The 15,676-nt window shown below is 45.9% G+C and overlaps 1 protein-coding gene across 1 annotated transcript in view; it reads left to right on the forward strand.

Annotated features, from left to right (window-relative positions):
- Window positions 1–15,676, forward strand: part of CSMD2 (CUB and Sushi multiple domains 2) — a gene marked incomplete at its 5' end in the record, with an annotated part of 593,570 nt that overhangs the window by 495,590 nt on the left and 82,304 nt on the right. The window contains 4 exon segments of the mRNA XM_080802687.1: window positions 905–1,114; window positions 6,338–6,526; window positions 8,989–9,166; window positions 10,560–10,705. Coding sequence (XP_080658813.1) covers window positions 905–1,114; window positions 6,338–6,526; window positions 8,989–9,166; window positions 10,560–10,705 — 723 coding nt within the window.

Raw genomic sequence — 15,676 nt, forward strand, 5'->3', positions numbered from 1 at the left:
CTTATAGCTTAGTCCTCACCATTCAAATGTAACTCCTGTGAAGACAAGGGCCTGATAGATATTGTTCATCCCTGAGCAGTGCCTATCACAGCCCTGATGCACGGCAAATCCTCAGTAAATATTATTAGTGAATCAGATATTCAAATCAATGAACATTCTTCTGGGTTTTTAGTACCAAAATTAGAATTATGTAGTACATACTACTTTGCAATTAGATTTTCACAATTAACATAATGGACATTTTCCTATGCACAGTAAATACATTTCCTCAATATAATTTAGGGAAGTCTCAGCTGTAAACAAATATCAATCTTCCCATCTCCATTCTGCAGAGTATATCACTATGTAAGTTAAGGGCTTAATCAGATCTGTTTAACCTGTCGGGTTGTTAGGAGATCTTGATTAATCCAGTAAGATCCCAAAGCATAAACTTCACTGACAATGTATTTTTCTAATTTCTGAATTAAGTAAGTGTTCTAGAAGATACCAGTACTGAAGTTTGTGTCTTTTGATAAGGTATAGTTATTTTTAAGTGGTGATATTTTTAAGTAAAAAGTTTATTTTAGCAAAGTTATCTTTGTATTGCTAGTAGGGCTGGGAACTACAAATCAATTGTTAGCCCTGAGCTTTGTTTTCAGTAAAATAAAATGGACTCGGAACAGAGCTCTGGAATGATCAATGCCCTTCATTCTGAGTGAATAATGTATTTTTAAGTTCAATCCCGCCTCAAGACAAAAGACTAGACTGGATGGTGTCTCCCCGAACTGTGTTCTAGCAATCTCGGTTGAGGGGGAAGCCAGTAGTAGGGATGCGTGAGGTCTGGCAGGAAAGGCTTCCATGATGCCACATGTTTGAAGCAGGACTCTATTGCTTTGGGCACTATCTGCCTCTGTCTTGCTCCCAGGGGCTCACATCCAGTTCCTGAACTTCTCCACCGAGCCCAACCATGACTTCATAGAGATCCGGAATGGCCCCTACGAGACCAGCCGCATGATGGGCAGATTCAGTGGTAGCGAGCTTCCAGGCTCCCTACTCTCCACATCCCACGAGACCACTGTGTATTTCCACAGCGACCACTCCCAGAACCGGCCAGGATTCAAGCTGGAGTATCAGGGTAAGGACCCAGAGTGCCCACAGCCTCCTGCCCATCCCTTCTCTTACCCACAACCACCATATTCCCAGCCTTCCATGTAAGGGAAGAGAGAACACAAGGAGGGCTGAGGGGTGGCGGGCAGGCCTATAGATGCAGGCTCCCCTTTGGTGGCATATCTCTCCGGCCCCATGAAGATATCTAACCCCCTTGACAAGGTTTTTCCAGGATTAAGGCCCAACAGCACCATCGGAGGCCTTCCATCCAGATCTAACTGCCAACAGTTTTCCCTGAATGTTCCCATAGGACATCCCTGAGTGGCCAGGCGGCCACTTCCCCTCAGCCTTGATAGGCTTACTTAGTCTCTCTGGATCCTCCCCTAAGTGTCAGGCCCAAATTACCCTGAGCAAAGCTCCTCTTATCTCATGACCGAGGATTCTGGTAACAACCCAGGAGCGCCTGCTGAGCCTTCACAATGAGATAAGCCCATTAACTCCCACACAGGGTTTCCGGACTATGCTCACTGGGGCTCTGCCTTGCTGAGGTGAAATCCTGTGATAGGACCCCCTCCTCCTGGCATGCTTTCCCTGAAACAAGCCCTTCTCCCGTGTGAGGGGCCATCACCCAGGTCTGTGCAGATTGTTCCCGGTCTGTGCCACTATATGCCGTGGCCCTAGGTAGGCCCAACATCTCCCTCGGATGCCTCCCTACTGTGACTGACTGAACCATTTGTGCTAAACTCTTTTTCCAGATTCCTCCACCAACTTTTTTTTTTCATAATTTTGGACTTTTTTCTAATCTAATACATGCTTATAAAAAATTAAATCATTATAGATGTTTTTGTGAGTACATCATAGAAAGTCAAAATTTTCCCATAATCCCATCTCCAACCCAACATTATGCAGAGATAACCAACTTTTAAGTTTGTTTTCCCCATTTTTTCTGTACATATGTTGATGTAACTCTATTATTATATGTTAACCAAAATCGTATCATACTAAAAATACTGCTTTTGCAATTTTCTTTTTTAAAGTGAATTTTTTATTCACAAACACACTCATCTTGTTAAAAAGAAAGAGAGAGGGGGAGGGAAGGAGGGAGAAAGGACAAAGGGAAGGAAGAAATTAAAGCATTACAGGTAAGGCCAAGCTTTCTCTGTCTACAGCTTCCAAATCCAGGCTTATTTCCCAGAAGTAATCACTGTTGCTTTAACGTGATCTTTCCCGATCTTTTTCCACATGTTAATATACATATGTTATAGGTATCTGTGAGGATATGTAATGTTTCATGAAATTTTTGGTTGTGTTTCCTATATAAATCTATAGAATGCTCTATTTACATAATGCTCTGACACTTGGCTTTTTCATCCCTTGTCAGAGGTGAATACTGGATTTGGGTTTGTCATTTAGGGAAAGCCTTCAAGGGTTATTCTATGAGGTAGGCACCGTTGGACCAGTTACATGGGCACTGCCTCCTCAGAAGGAGCTTCAGCCAGTCTGGCTGGGCTTGCCCCGACCTGGGTCACCTCAGGAGGAGGAGCTGGGCCTCTCACGCCAATGAAGCGGCAGGGAGAAGCAGTGCTTTTACCAGAGAGTGCTGGCTCCTTCCTGATAGTGACAAAGCTGCCTCACCCAGTGACGCAGTCTGTGGGCTTGTCACAGAGGCCAGCCCTAACCAAGAGTGTTCGTGCCTGTTAAGCACACACAGTTTCAGCGGGTGGTGTGGGCTGTCAGATGCATCATGATACGTCAGACGGCCATGTTCTGTCACAGGAGAGACTTGGGCCCACATATGTGGTCAGCGTTTCCTGCTGAGGCAGATGCAAGCCTCTCTCGGGCTTCTCCTGCATTTTAGTTTGCTAGAGCTGTGGTAACCAAGTGCCACGGACTGGAGGGCTTAAACAGCACACATTTCTTCTCTCACCATTCTGGAGGCTGAAGTCCCAAAATCAGGGTGTCAGTAGGGTTGACCTCCTTCTGAGGGCTGTGAGGGAGAGTCTGTTCTCACTTCTGGCAGTTTGCTGGCAGTCTGGAATTCCTTGGCTTATAGAAACATCACCCCCATCTCTGGCTTCAAATCCTTGTATGTCTCCAAGTTTCCCCTTTTTAAAAGGACACCCGTCAAATTAGATTAAGGCCCTCCCTAATGACCTCATTTCAATTTAGGTGAAATGGCAAAGATCCTCTCTCCAAATAAGGTCACATTCTGAGGTACTAGGAGTTAGGACTTCAATGTATGAATTTGGGCAGGGGGCACAATTCAACTCACAACACCTCTGACAGGCCCATGTGCTCTCCCCACGGCTCCTCCTATTGGATAAATCCAAGTACTGATGACACCACCATAGTGGCAGAGGCAGCTTCTTGGGGGCCGACCCACATACACTGTACCCTCACCTCTGTGATGGGCACAGCCCTGCCCACTGAGTCCATGTGATGGGAACAGACACTCACTGTGTTCCCATGTGATATGCCAACTTGTCCCTATAAGAATTGTCCCCCTGAGTCCCTTGGACTTCACTGACTTCTCCCTGTAGAAGAGACCTACCTACTTCCACAGAGCCCTGGTCTTGAGCTCAGCCCCTCTCACACTCACTGAGGCTTCCAAGACACAGGCCAACACCATGGGCCTGCCATCCTCTCTGTGACATGCCCATTACTCACACTGGAGCTTCACATGTTCAGAGGCCCACTCCTCCTTTGAGGATGTTCCCTTGCTGGGGGAAGCTAGGCGCAAGGGCAACAGAGTTCTAGGTATGCCTTTGGATGCCCAACACCTCTATTAGGAGTTGATCCAACTGTATGACAGGCCCAGAGGTGTCTACTCTATGGTGGGCCCACCTACTTCCACTCACATTTTACCTTCATGACTTGGTAGGTGTTCCCCTTGAGGTTTCCCTCAGGTCATAGGCCCAGCTACTCCCTCGGTGCCTGCCGGAGTTCCACAGACCTAATGATGCCTATGAGCCCACACTTGGTGTCAGGGCAGCTGCTCCCCTTCAGGCTTGGCCTGGACTTCCATTAGGCTTCTCCGTCTGTGGTGGTCCCCGCCCCTGGGACTGGGTTGTCTCTAATGTGAGAGACCCAGATCCTCCCACAGAGGCCTCCTAATGTGTGACAGACCCAAATAGTTCTCCCTGCCCAACTTGCCGACTTACACCCTCCTTAGCCCTACGGATCTGTACCTTGTACACAAGCTCTGACCACTCACCCCAGGTTTTCCTTTATGAAAAGACCGGTTTCCAAAAGGGCCACCTGTCCCCACTGAGACATTTCTATTGAGCAGGCTCGTCTCCCTGCAGTCCCACAACTTTCTCTGAGGAAATCCAACTCCTTACTTTTTCTCAGAATTCCTCCGTTAGACACTCTGAACTTCCTAGGCTGGAGTTCTCTTCTCTCTTCTCAGGTAGACATTCCCATAAAATCGTTACTAACAGCTTAAGCCACTCTTACTGGGCCTCTCAGTTGGACAGGCTTAACTTTATATCATTAAAACTTTTCAGGAGATCATGTTTATAAAGAACTTTTAGCAAAATGATGAGACACATAATAGTTCCAAAATGTTAGGCATCATTATCCATATTTTAATAATATGAATGTTTTAATAATTTTAATAATATTAATATTTGCAATTGCGGCACTTTGTTAAAAATTATAGCTGTTCCCACCATAGCATCTCCGTCTGGGACAAACCCAGGAGCCCTTCTTTAGGAAAGCTAATGATTCTGCCCTTTAGAGTTCATTTCTGCCTTTAGGCCCAACTTCTCCCTTCGAAGCTTCTTCCGGTAAACAGGCTCTGAGATTTTTCTCCATTTGAAAACAGTCCAGGTACTCCCCCTTAAATGTCTCTTTTTCTAAAAAGCTCAGCTCCTTCTGTATGAGACAGGTCCTATAAGGGACTCTCCATCAGGCTACTCCTGCCTTCTGATGTGTAGCTACTCTCTTCTGGCTACTCACCATCACTGGGTCCGCAGCTTCCCCCCAAGGCTTCTCATTAGAGGCCTAGCCCATCCATTCAGTCAGCTCCCTGGGCAGTAGTTCTCCGCTTTTCTACTAAGACCTTAATTTGCCAGATTGCCCAAACCGCTGCTGCTGACAGGGCCACGTGTCTCTGTTGGCCGACCAGCCTGCCTGCTCCCGCCATAGCTGCTTGATTTTTTTGACACACCCAGTGACCTTGATGATTTCCCAGTGATACCTGCCTGGTTCCTCCCGCTGAGGCCTCCCGCAGTGAGACAGTGAATGGAAATACACAACACAGGCACAGTCCCAGAGGGCGGGCTTCAGAAATGTCGGCTTCGTGATCACTGTTATTTATGTTGTTATTACACGTAATGAATGCATCCATTTCCATGGAGCGTTCATTTGATCTCAACTCCCACTGAGAATTTCCACTCTCAGAACGCTCCGTCTACCTCACTACCAATTTCCTGTGTAGGATGGGCCCGACTCTGGCCGCACAGCTGTTCTTTTTTCTGTGGATCCAATTAATCAGAGTCTGTGCTCTGTGCACGTGCTCAGCAAACCCCTCGGTGACCTCTCTCTGTCAGACACGTCTCCGGTATTTCCATGAAGGCGTCTCCTTTTTGAGCTGGGCTCACCCATTCTCACGGAAACAGCTTTCTTGCTCTTTGGAGAGGCTTCCTTGTCTTATAGGCACACACATTCCATTTGATCCATTGAGTCCCTCTGGAAAGTTTCTCTCCCAGCCACAGGCTTGGCTTACTCCCACCAAGTTCCTCTGTCTTGAAAGGTTATCGTTTTTCAGAGTCAGAAAGACCCCACTGAGGTCCTTCCCTGACTGCTTTCTGTGTCTGTGATCTAGAACCTGGTTGTTATGGTTAAATGAGATGATCCATGTGAAAGAACTGAGGTCAACGCCCACCCCAAGCAGGTGCTCAGTGAACAAGGGTTCAACGTAGCCTTGTCTTCCTTGAGCCTCCTTTTCCCATGGAGACAGTAATAACAGGTAACATTTATTGAGCTCTTACTGTGTGCCAGGACTCTGCAAAGAGCTATACATATATTAGCCCACTTAATCCTCCCAGTAACGATTTTCTAAATAAGAAACCTGAGGCATAGAAATGTTAAATGTCTAGCCCAGAGCCAACAACTGGTAAATGACAAGGGTCCATCTGAGTCCAAGTCTTGGTGCTTCACACTATGTGAACTCTGATGCTTCTATAGTCTGGTTGAGGAGAAAATGTCCAGAGAGAATAAAGTGACCTTCTCTCCTGATCTTTTCCAGCCTATGAACTTCAAGAGTGCCCAGACCCAGAGCCCTTTGCCAATGGCATTGTGAGGGGAGCTGGCTATAACGTTGGACAATCAGTGACCTTCGAGTGCCTCCCAGGATATCAACTGACTGGCCACCCTGTCCTCACATGTCAACATGGCACCAACCGGAACTGGGACCACCCTCTACCCAGGTGTGAAGGTATGTCCCTCCCTCATCCCTGGTGATTCGTCCTAAAGAGACTGATTCAGAGTACTCCCATGCTCCCTGGAATCACCCAGGCCGGGGAGTCTAGGCAAACCTTGTCCATCCTGTTTTCATATGGAAGGGACCCACCCTATCCAGGGAAAGAGTCCTGGGGACAGACCTCTGGGCCCAAGCTTGGGAGCACCTGGAGGAGAAGTTGGCCAGAGCCAACGGAATACCTACTCAGCCCTTGGAAAGAGCCAACCCATCAGAAGGGAAGACGCTGTAATCTTAATCTCTTTCCTGAGATCTATGCCTGTATATCCAATAGTTATTAAAGAGCTTCACTTATCCAGAGGCATCTAAATCCTAATGTACTCAAAATTAAAGTCATCATCTTTGCGTATGGGGAGTCCTCATTAGTGAAGGGCACCTCTAGTCACCTGGTTACTCGGCCTTTATTTGGCACCTCCCTCTCACCTATCTGACTTACTCACGGAGTCTTGATAATTCTACATCCTGATTACCTTTCAGATGCGTCCACTTCTTTCCATCCACTGCCTCTGCCTTTATCGCGGCCACCACTTGGACAAGGCTCCTCGCCGGTCTCCCAGCCTTTGGTCATGTGCTACTCAATCCATTTTTCACAGCGTAGCCAGTCTGAGACTTCCAAGCCATCAACACACTCCAGACCCTCCCCTGCTCAGATGCCAGCAAGGCATCCCCATCTCCCTTGGGGCAAATTCCAAACCCCTTCGTGTAGTGCCCCATGTCCCTCCAGGCCTGCACACCTCTGGGTATTCTCCACTCTCAAGGATTTTAGGTCCAGCTAAGCTGAAGTGCTTTAACTGTCCCAGAGCACCATGTTCTTTTGTGTCTAGTTCTTAGCACATGCTGTCCCTCCCTTATGGAACATCGCTCTTCTCTCTTGCCTTGTCTACTTAGCCTTGTCTAAATGGGACCAACACCAAGAATCCTTCCCTACCCTCACAAGACCAGGTGAGGGGCTCCCCCGTCGCTCCTGCACCATTCCATGTTCACGACATGTCCCCCCTGCGCTGGCATCTACAGAGACCAGTTGACTTAGCTGTATCTCAGTGAGTGGGCTGTGAACAAAACCACATGCCTTGGTACCCTTGCTCCCCTTGGTCTCCCCAGGCTGTGCCTGACCCTGACACAGAGTGCATATTCAGTGTTTGTAGGAGGGATGGTGTGTCCCTGCAGACCCCTCTCAGGATGCATATGCATTCATGGGAACCCTGCCTTCTGCCTGGAGGCATCTGGATTCTTTCTCTTCACTCTGGTCTGCCCCCCAATCCAGATGACTGCTTGTTGCCTGTGCCAGCCAAATGCACCCATTATTCTGGACCGGAGTTGGTTTTTTGTTTGTTTGTTTGTTTGTTCTTTTTTTTTCCCTCCCTGATGACTAAATTGGAACATTATGGAGACTTCAAGGCCTCTCCATCCCCTTACCCAAAGCCTAGATCAGAGTGAGCCTAAAATTGGGTGTCACTTTTGGGGGACAGAGAAATAGGGAGAGAGGATAAGATCTAGGCCACAAATGCCTTCTCTGTGAGCTAAATGCCAGGCTGGACATTTTACATGCATCAGTTCACCTAATGGCCCCCACAGTCCTCAAGGGGGATGCTCTTAGTTCCACTTTACAGGGGCAGGAAGAGAGTAAACTCTTGTCTAAGGTCATCTAGTTAATAAATGGTTCAGCCGTGATTTGAACCCAACCTTAGCTTCATCACCAGAATCCTTATCTCTTAGGTCAATACCAAAGGTACCAGTCTGGGCACCTGGGTAGCTCAGTCGGTTAAACATCTGCCTTCAGCTCAGGTCGTGATCCCAAGGTCCTGGATCGAGTCCCGCATCAGGCTCCCTGCTCAGTGGGGAGTCTGCTTCTCCCTCTCCCCCTCCTCCCCACTGCTTGTGTGCTCTCTCTCATGTGCTCTTGTTCTTGGTCAAATAAATAAAAAAATTCTTAAAAATCTTAAAAAAAAAGAAAGTTAAAAAAAAAGTACCACTCTAAGAATCTTAGAGCATATAAAAAGAGAGAAAGAAATAGTTTCATAATTTCTTAGCTCATCCCAGCAATAGTACTACAGCCCTGACAGTGATATCTGTCCTCCACTCCATTCCTAGGAAGGGTGAGAGGAGAGCTTTAGTGCATCCTTCCTTCTGGGCAGGTCTCATCCACAGGAAGAATAGGGGGGCCGGGGGGCTGAGGCTGGCCGACAGAGGCAGCTGCACTGAAGATCAGGGGCCAGATAGGGAGTGTGCTGGGACTGGTGCAGGAAACTAACGCACAGTCATCCTCAGCCCCATCGCCTCTTCTGATCTTGCCTGACCTCCTCGGACAGGGTAATTTGTCCTGGGCGCTGGCACTTCATAAGGGAGTCATAAGGGAATTTTTTTTGGGGGGGAGGGGCGATCTCCCACACTCATCTATGTTTGTGTCCCCTCCCTGGCAGTCCCCTGTGGCGGGAATATCACCTCTTCCAATGGCACTGTGTACTCCCCTGGCTTCCCCAGTCCATACTCCAGCTCCCAGGACTGTGTCTGGCTGATCACCGTGCCCATTGGTCATGGCATCCGCCTCAACCTCAGCCTGCTGCAGACAGAGCCCTCTGGAGACTTCATCACCGTCTGGTAGGGCCAGCTGCCACGTCAACAGCCAATTAGGGGCATTAGCTGGGCTCTAAACTGGGTTATTCAGCTTTTTGTCAGAAAACCAAGGGCTGAATGGTTGTAAATGGTGGTCAGCTTCCTGGCTTTTGAATAAACATAGTAAGTGAGGCTCAGTTTCAATTACCCTCTGTGACTCCTTGAAGGGAGAGGGATGGGAGGACAGTGGTCCAACCTGGAGTGCTACTAGGGGTCAGAGTACCAATGCGTGGGTGTGTGAATAGGAATGGTTGTAGATACACAAACTTTTCTCCAGAGTCCAAACCAAAATTCTACATTTACCTAAGATAAGCTACCCAGACTAATGAAAGAGTTTTGGGGTAGAATTCTGTGAAGTCCCACTGAACCAGTGGGTTGCTGAACCCATGGTTCAGCATGCTGAACCAGTATTGTCCAACACAATGTTGTGCAGTAATGGAAACAAACTGCTGTCCAGTACAGTAGCCAGTGGCTACAAGTGGCCACTGTGTACTTAAATGTGACTGGAGGGACTGAGGAACTGGTTTTTAAACGTTATTTAATTTTAATTAAGGTAAAGAGCCACATGGGGCCTAGTGGTTACCAGATTGACAGTTCTGCTCTGAGTGATAGAGTATCTTGGGTGACTTTACAATGGGAGTATGAATTACAAGTCAGTAAGTGTAGTCTCCTAGACAGTTCCTCCCAAACCACTGAATCTTTGGACACATGTATAATTAAAGGATTCTTTTGTTTACGGGTTACTGCCATTCTAGGAATCAGCAGGGGATAGTGGAAGTCTTTTCCCAAAATTCTGAGGGCTGAATAAGTGTAATCAGACTATCCTGGGTTAATTTCTAGTTTCCTTTACAGACTGCAATTAAGAACAGATAGGAGGGACTAGATATATCTCCAGGGAAGAAAGCCTTTGCCTAGAAAGGCAACCTGGGTATGTCTCTGCTTGGAGACAAGGAAGTGGGGCTGGCCTGGATAGCAGCATGTGCTTCCTGCCCATCTTCCTCAGCCCCATCCTACTGCTTCTCAGACTGAGAGAACCTGCCCAGTGGCTCCTGCTTCTCGGCTGAGACTGTTACCCCCAGGAGCCCATTACAGAGGCTGGTGAAGAATCAGGTGAACGAGGAGTCAGTGTGTGCTTTGCCAACTCTGTCGGCTCTATTGGCAGACTGAGTTGGGAGAGAACAGAGGGAGGTGCACAGGGCATTGGAGAAAGACAGTGTTGGGCACAAGAAGAGTCACAGCCTCCCACTCCAGGCCTTTGTTAAGGCCCCTGTTGGTAGAGGCAAAGCAGGCAGCTATGGTGACTTCTGACTGATGGTAAAGGCAAAGCAGGCAGCTATGGTGACTTGTGACATGCCAGAACCTTCTTTCCTACATGCAGGGATGGGGCACAGCAGACAGCTCCACAGCTTGGAGTCTTCAGCCGGAGCTTAGCCAAGAAAACATTGCACAGCTCGTCCAACCAGATCCTGCTCAAGTTCCACCGTGATGCAGCCATGGGTGGGATCTTCGCCATAGCCTTCTCTGGTCAGTATGGAAGCCTGGCAAGGGAGGGAATCACCGTACTCTCAAATCAGGGCCATGCCTGATCCCTGGTTCTACCATTCCCAGTTGTGTGATTCTGAATGAGTGACATAGCTTCTCAGCCTCAGTGTCCTCAGAATTATAAGAGTTAAATGTGTTAACCTATGTGATATCCCCGGCACAAACCTCCATACATGTAAATTTTCCTCCTCTTCCACACTAGAAGAGAGGCACATGGCAGTGATCCTTGGTGCCCAGTCCAAGCTTAGAGGCAAGAGGATAAGGCTTCTCATTCTGCTATTTCACATCAACTTACTGGTTGGTTACCCACTTACTTGGGTTCCCCAGCTTGTCCTGTAGCACCTTCTAGAGGGTTGTCCCACTCCAAAGGAATCCAGGGCCTCTGTTGACCTCACAGAAGTACTGTGCCCAAGTGAATTTCTGGAGAATTGAAGCAGGAAGAACATGAACGATTCAGGGTGGGTTTGTCCTTATCAATAGCCAATTTTTTCTAAGAGCCCAAAGTTATGGATCTGGATACTTTTACATTTTTGTTATAGTGGAAACAGGATTGAAAAACTTGAAGTTCTCCGTCGGCTTGTGCTCATCTATAAAATAATCCTCCATATTACAGTTTGCAGAGCATTACATATATTTGAGCTGGAATTGGGAAAGCTTGACTTTATTCCTGGATCCATCTTACAAACACTGGATTTTATCAGATTTTTAAATTTTTGCCAATATGGTGGATGCACGAAATAGCATCTCTTTCTTTTTTTTTTTTCAGCGTTCCAGAATTCATTGTTTATGCGCCACACCCAGGGCTCCATGCAATACGTGCCCTCCTTAATACCCATCACCAGGCTCACCCAACCTCCCACCCCGCTCCCCTCCAAAACTCTCAGTTTGTTTCTCAGAGTCCACAGTCTCTCATGGTTTGTCTCCCCCTCCAATTTCCCCCAACTCCCTTCTCCTCTCCATCTCCCCATGTCCTCCGTGTTATTCCTTATGCTCCACAAATAAGCAAAACCATATGATAATTGACTCTCTCTGCTTGACTTTTTCAACTTATTATTCAACATAATCTCTTCCAGTCCCGTCCATGCTGATACAAAAGTTGGATATTCATCCTTTCTGGTGGAGGCATAATACTCCATAGTATATATGGACCATATCTTCTTTATCCATTTGTCCACTGAAAGGCATCTTGGTTCTTTCCACAGTTTGGTGACTGTGGCCATTGCTGCTATGAACATTGGGGTACAGATGGCCCTTCTTTTCACTACATCAGTATCTTTGTGTGTTGGTGGGAATGCAAGTTGGTACAGGCACTTTGGAAAACAGTGTGGAGATTCCTTAAGAAATTAAAAATAGAGCTACTCTATAACCCTGCAATAGCATCTCACTCTTACCATGTTAATGATGAGTTGAGCATCCCTTCATATCTTCATTGACCATTCATGCTTTCCTGCTCTATGAAATGCCTGCTCCCCATAGATCTTTCTTCCTCTGAGGAGAGAGAAATAGCAAACAAACAGACAAATGAAATCTTTGCAATTTGTAGTAAGTTTCTATGAAGGAAACAAATAGGATGGCAAACAAAAAGGTGGGGAACTCTGCTTCATGTAGTATAATTGCGGAAGACCTGTCAAAAGGCAATATTTGTAACAAGAACTAAAGAAAAAGAAGAAGGTACATTTGCAGAGACTGGGGAGTGGGACTGGTGTGGGGGAAAGAACATCTGCCTTTCTATAGGCAAGCATTATCTTTAAATAAATTTCTTTAAGGACTAATAGGTAGAAAAGTACCTTAAGAAGAGCTATGAACAAGATTCTGCAGTATTTTTTAATGAGATAATCAGATTTGAATTACAGAGGAAAATGCCCTTGGAAACATGTAGTTTAGGAAATAGAAATAAATTTTGGAAAGCCTCTGCTTCCAGCATAAAATTCTAGACTACACGGACTCCAAATAAGAAATAAATAAAAGGAGAGCTGAATGTCTTCCCTTCCCTTCCTGAACAATTCAGTCCTGAAGCTGCTAAATTGGATAAAACAAAGTGGGCATCAGAGGAAAGAGGGGGTCCACACTGAAGGCAATATCTGTACAGAGAGGGCTGGCATGGGGTATCAAGGCTCTGAGCAAACTGAGGAAACACCTGGGTAGGTTAGTTGCCCCAGAAGAATGGGGAGGGCATCCACACAGATGATCCATCAAACTCCAAGATGGGAGAGCAGGGCATTCACATAAGGGAGGAGTGGCAGAAGAGATGGGAACATGGTTCCCTATGGGTGACTGATCAAATAAGTAAATAAATTAAGGACAATAGAGGGTAGGTGTCTCACCGTAAGAGAAGAGGGTTAGAAATGTGGCAAGAGCAAAAGTTAGAATATACCCAGAGAATTGGATTGGAATTGGAGGTATGAGTTTGAGTTATGGTTTTCAATATGTGCACCTAGATGTAGACTGAGATATGGGTGTAAATGTGGGTGTGTACATGTACATGTATTCCTTAGCTCTTTCCACTAAGAGGACTTGGAAGCAATGACTCCTCGATAACAATGAAGACGTCTAGCTCCAGATACCGGTTTCTAATGCCATCTTCCACTAAAATGGACCAGGACTCCTTAAAGAAAAGGAAACTATAGGAACAAAAATACAGACAGCACAGAATAAAACAGTGAAACAGTGGCCTAGGATGGCTGACTGCTGCCTGACAGAACACAAGGAGCCCAGCACACCAGTTAATATGTTAACCAGTACTAGAGTCTGATTAAGCCTCACCCCCAAGGGGGGCAAGGGGAGTGGGGACAAGGTGAAGTGGAGGAGTCCTGAATGTCCTTCCCTGCCCTTGAGTTCTTCAGCAATAACATGGTAGATGCAGTACATGCTCCGGGGGGAGGAGGGATTGTCTATAAGAGACCTAAGGTCATGCACCAAAAGGCTGACAGTGGTTGTGCCTAGGTGGTGGTGGGACTTGGGGAATTTCCATTATATATTTTTTTTTAGTATTCCACTTGCTTTCTGCATTGAGCAGAAAGGTGTAACTTTTTAAAAATATAATGGGTAATCTACTGCAATCAAACTAGTAACCACAATACATTAAACACTGAGGCTGTGTTTAAGTGGAGATCCCTTTTTACTGATTTTCTTTTCTTGATTTTCTCCTGGAAGTTAAGTATGTCTTAGAAGATATTTTTTTCAGAATTTGAGACACTTTATTTTTTTCAGTTTTATTGGGATACAATTGGCATACAGCACTGTGTAAGTCTAGGCATACAACATAATGGCATGACTTACATATATTGTGAAATAATCACCACAATAAATTCAGTTATTAGTCATCATCTCATATAGATACCCAAAAAATAAGAACTCTTAGGATCTGCTCTCCATTAACAACATTCAAATATGCCAAACAGTGGTGTTACCATCATGTAACACATGATATCCCCAGTACTTATTCATCTCATAACTGGAAGTTTGTACCCTTTGACCCCCTTTATCCAATTCCCTACCCAGAAAGTCTACTTTAAAGATAAGCATGTAGCTGAGATTGGAAGATACCAAAATTTTTTAAAAACTTTATAAAAGAAAACATTAAGAATTGGTTAAGCAGAGGGACACCTCAGTGGCTCAGTCAGTTAAGCTTCTGCCTTCAGTTCAGTTCATGATCCTGGGGTCCTAGGATCAAGCCCTGTGTCAGGCTCCCTGCTCAGCAGAGTCTCTTTCTCCCTCTCCTTCTACCCCTCCCCCAACTCGTGCTCACTTGCTCTCTATCTCTCTCTCTCTCACAAATAAATTCTTTGAAAAAAAAAAGAAAGAAAGAATTGGCTAAGCAGAATAAGCAGAAACTTCATGCATCTACAAATTCAAAGAGTGTCCTAGAAAAATATAAGCAGAAGATAAACTGAAAATATATTTAACAGGCAGAAGCCAGTCTTTTTTTTTCTTAAGAGAGGGAGGGGGCAGGGGCAGAGTGAGAGACAGAGAATCTTAAGCAGGCTCCATGCCCAGTGCTGGGCCCTACCTCACAACCCTGAGTTCATGACCTGAGCCAAAATCAAGAATCAGGCGCTTAACCAACTGAGCCACCCCAGGTGCCCCCAGAAATCAATCTTAAATATGCACCAGGTTCTTCAAATTTATGAGAAAAATAGGAGCAAAGGACTAACAGAATTTTAAGAAGATAAACCCAAATAGTCTATTAATCTATGAAAAAATTGTTTAGCCTAACTTGTTATCAAATGTCAATTTAAAAAAAAGAAAGAAATGCTACCTTTTTGTTTATCTGAGTTCCACGAGGACAAGGACTGTCTGTTTTGGTTACTCTTGCATCTTCAGTGCCTAACACAATGCCTGACCCAGGCTAAGCACTCCACAATCGTTAAATGAGTCGGATGGTGGAATGGTAGCACCCGGTGTCAGAGAAACTGCCACTCTGTTGCTGATATCAGTTACAGCCATTTTCCTGGAGAGAAAAATGGAAGCATATATCCAATGCAGGCATGGTCCTCCCTGGTTTATGTTAAGTCACAGTTAAACCTTTGTGGTTACCCCAAATGTGCCTCTTGGTTTTAATACTCACATTTTCTAAAGCTTCTGTGTCTCTCAATATGTTTTTCAGCCAATTCATCTACAGAAAAAAATTAGTTAAATCATCAAAATATAATACAACATTTTCAATAAAACTATATACAGGAAAAGTCTCAGGTTACCTTCCAACTGCAATTGGTAAAACTTGGGATCTCAGGCAAACATTTAGAATGTGTATCTGTGTTGCTGCTAGTTCTGAGAGGTTGTGATGATGTGATGTTCACTGTGAGCCGTGCTGTACCACCCACAGCGCCATCCTGGACACGCGCCCACATTACCCTTGTTTTCAGGCTAGGGTTTCACGACGCGTCCTGCTGGGAAGGTTCGTGTGGGGCTCTATGGTATGCAAAGTATATGTGCTAGAATGAACAGAGCCGC

This window comes from Martes martes, assembly GCF_963455335.1.
Source record: "Martes martes genome assembly, chromosome: 4".
NCBI classification, from domain to species: Eukaryota; Metazoa; Chordata; class Mammalia; order Carnivora; family Mustelidae; genus Martes; species Martes martes.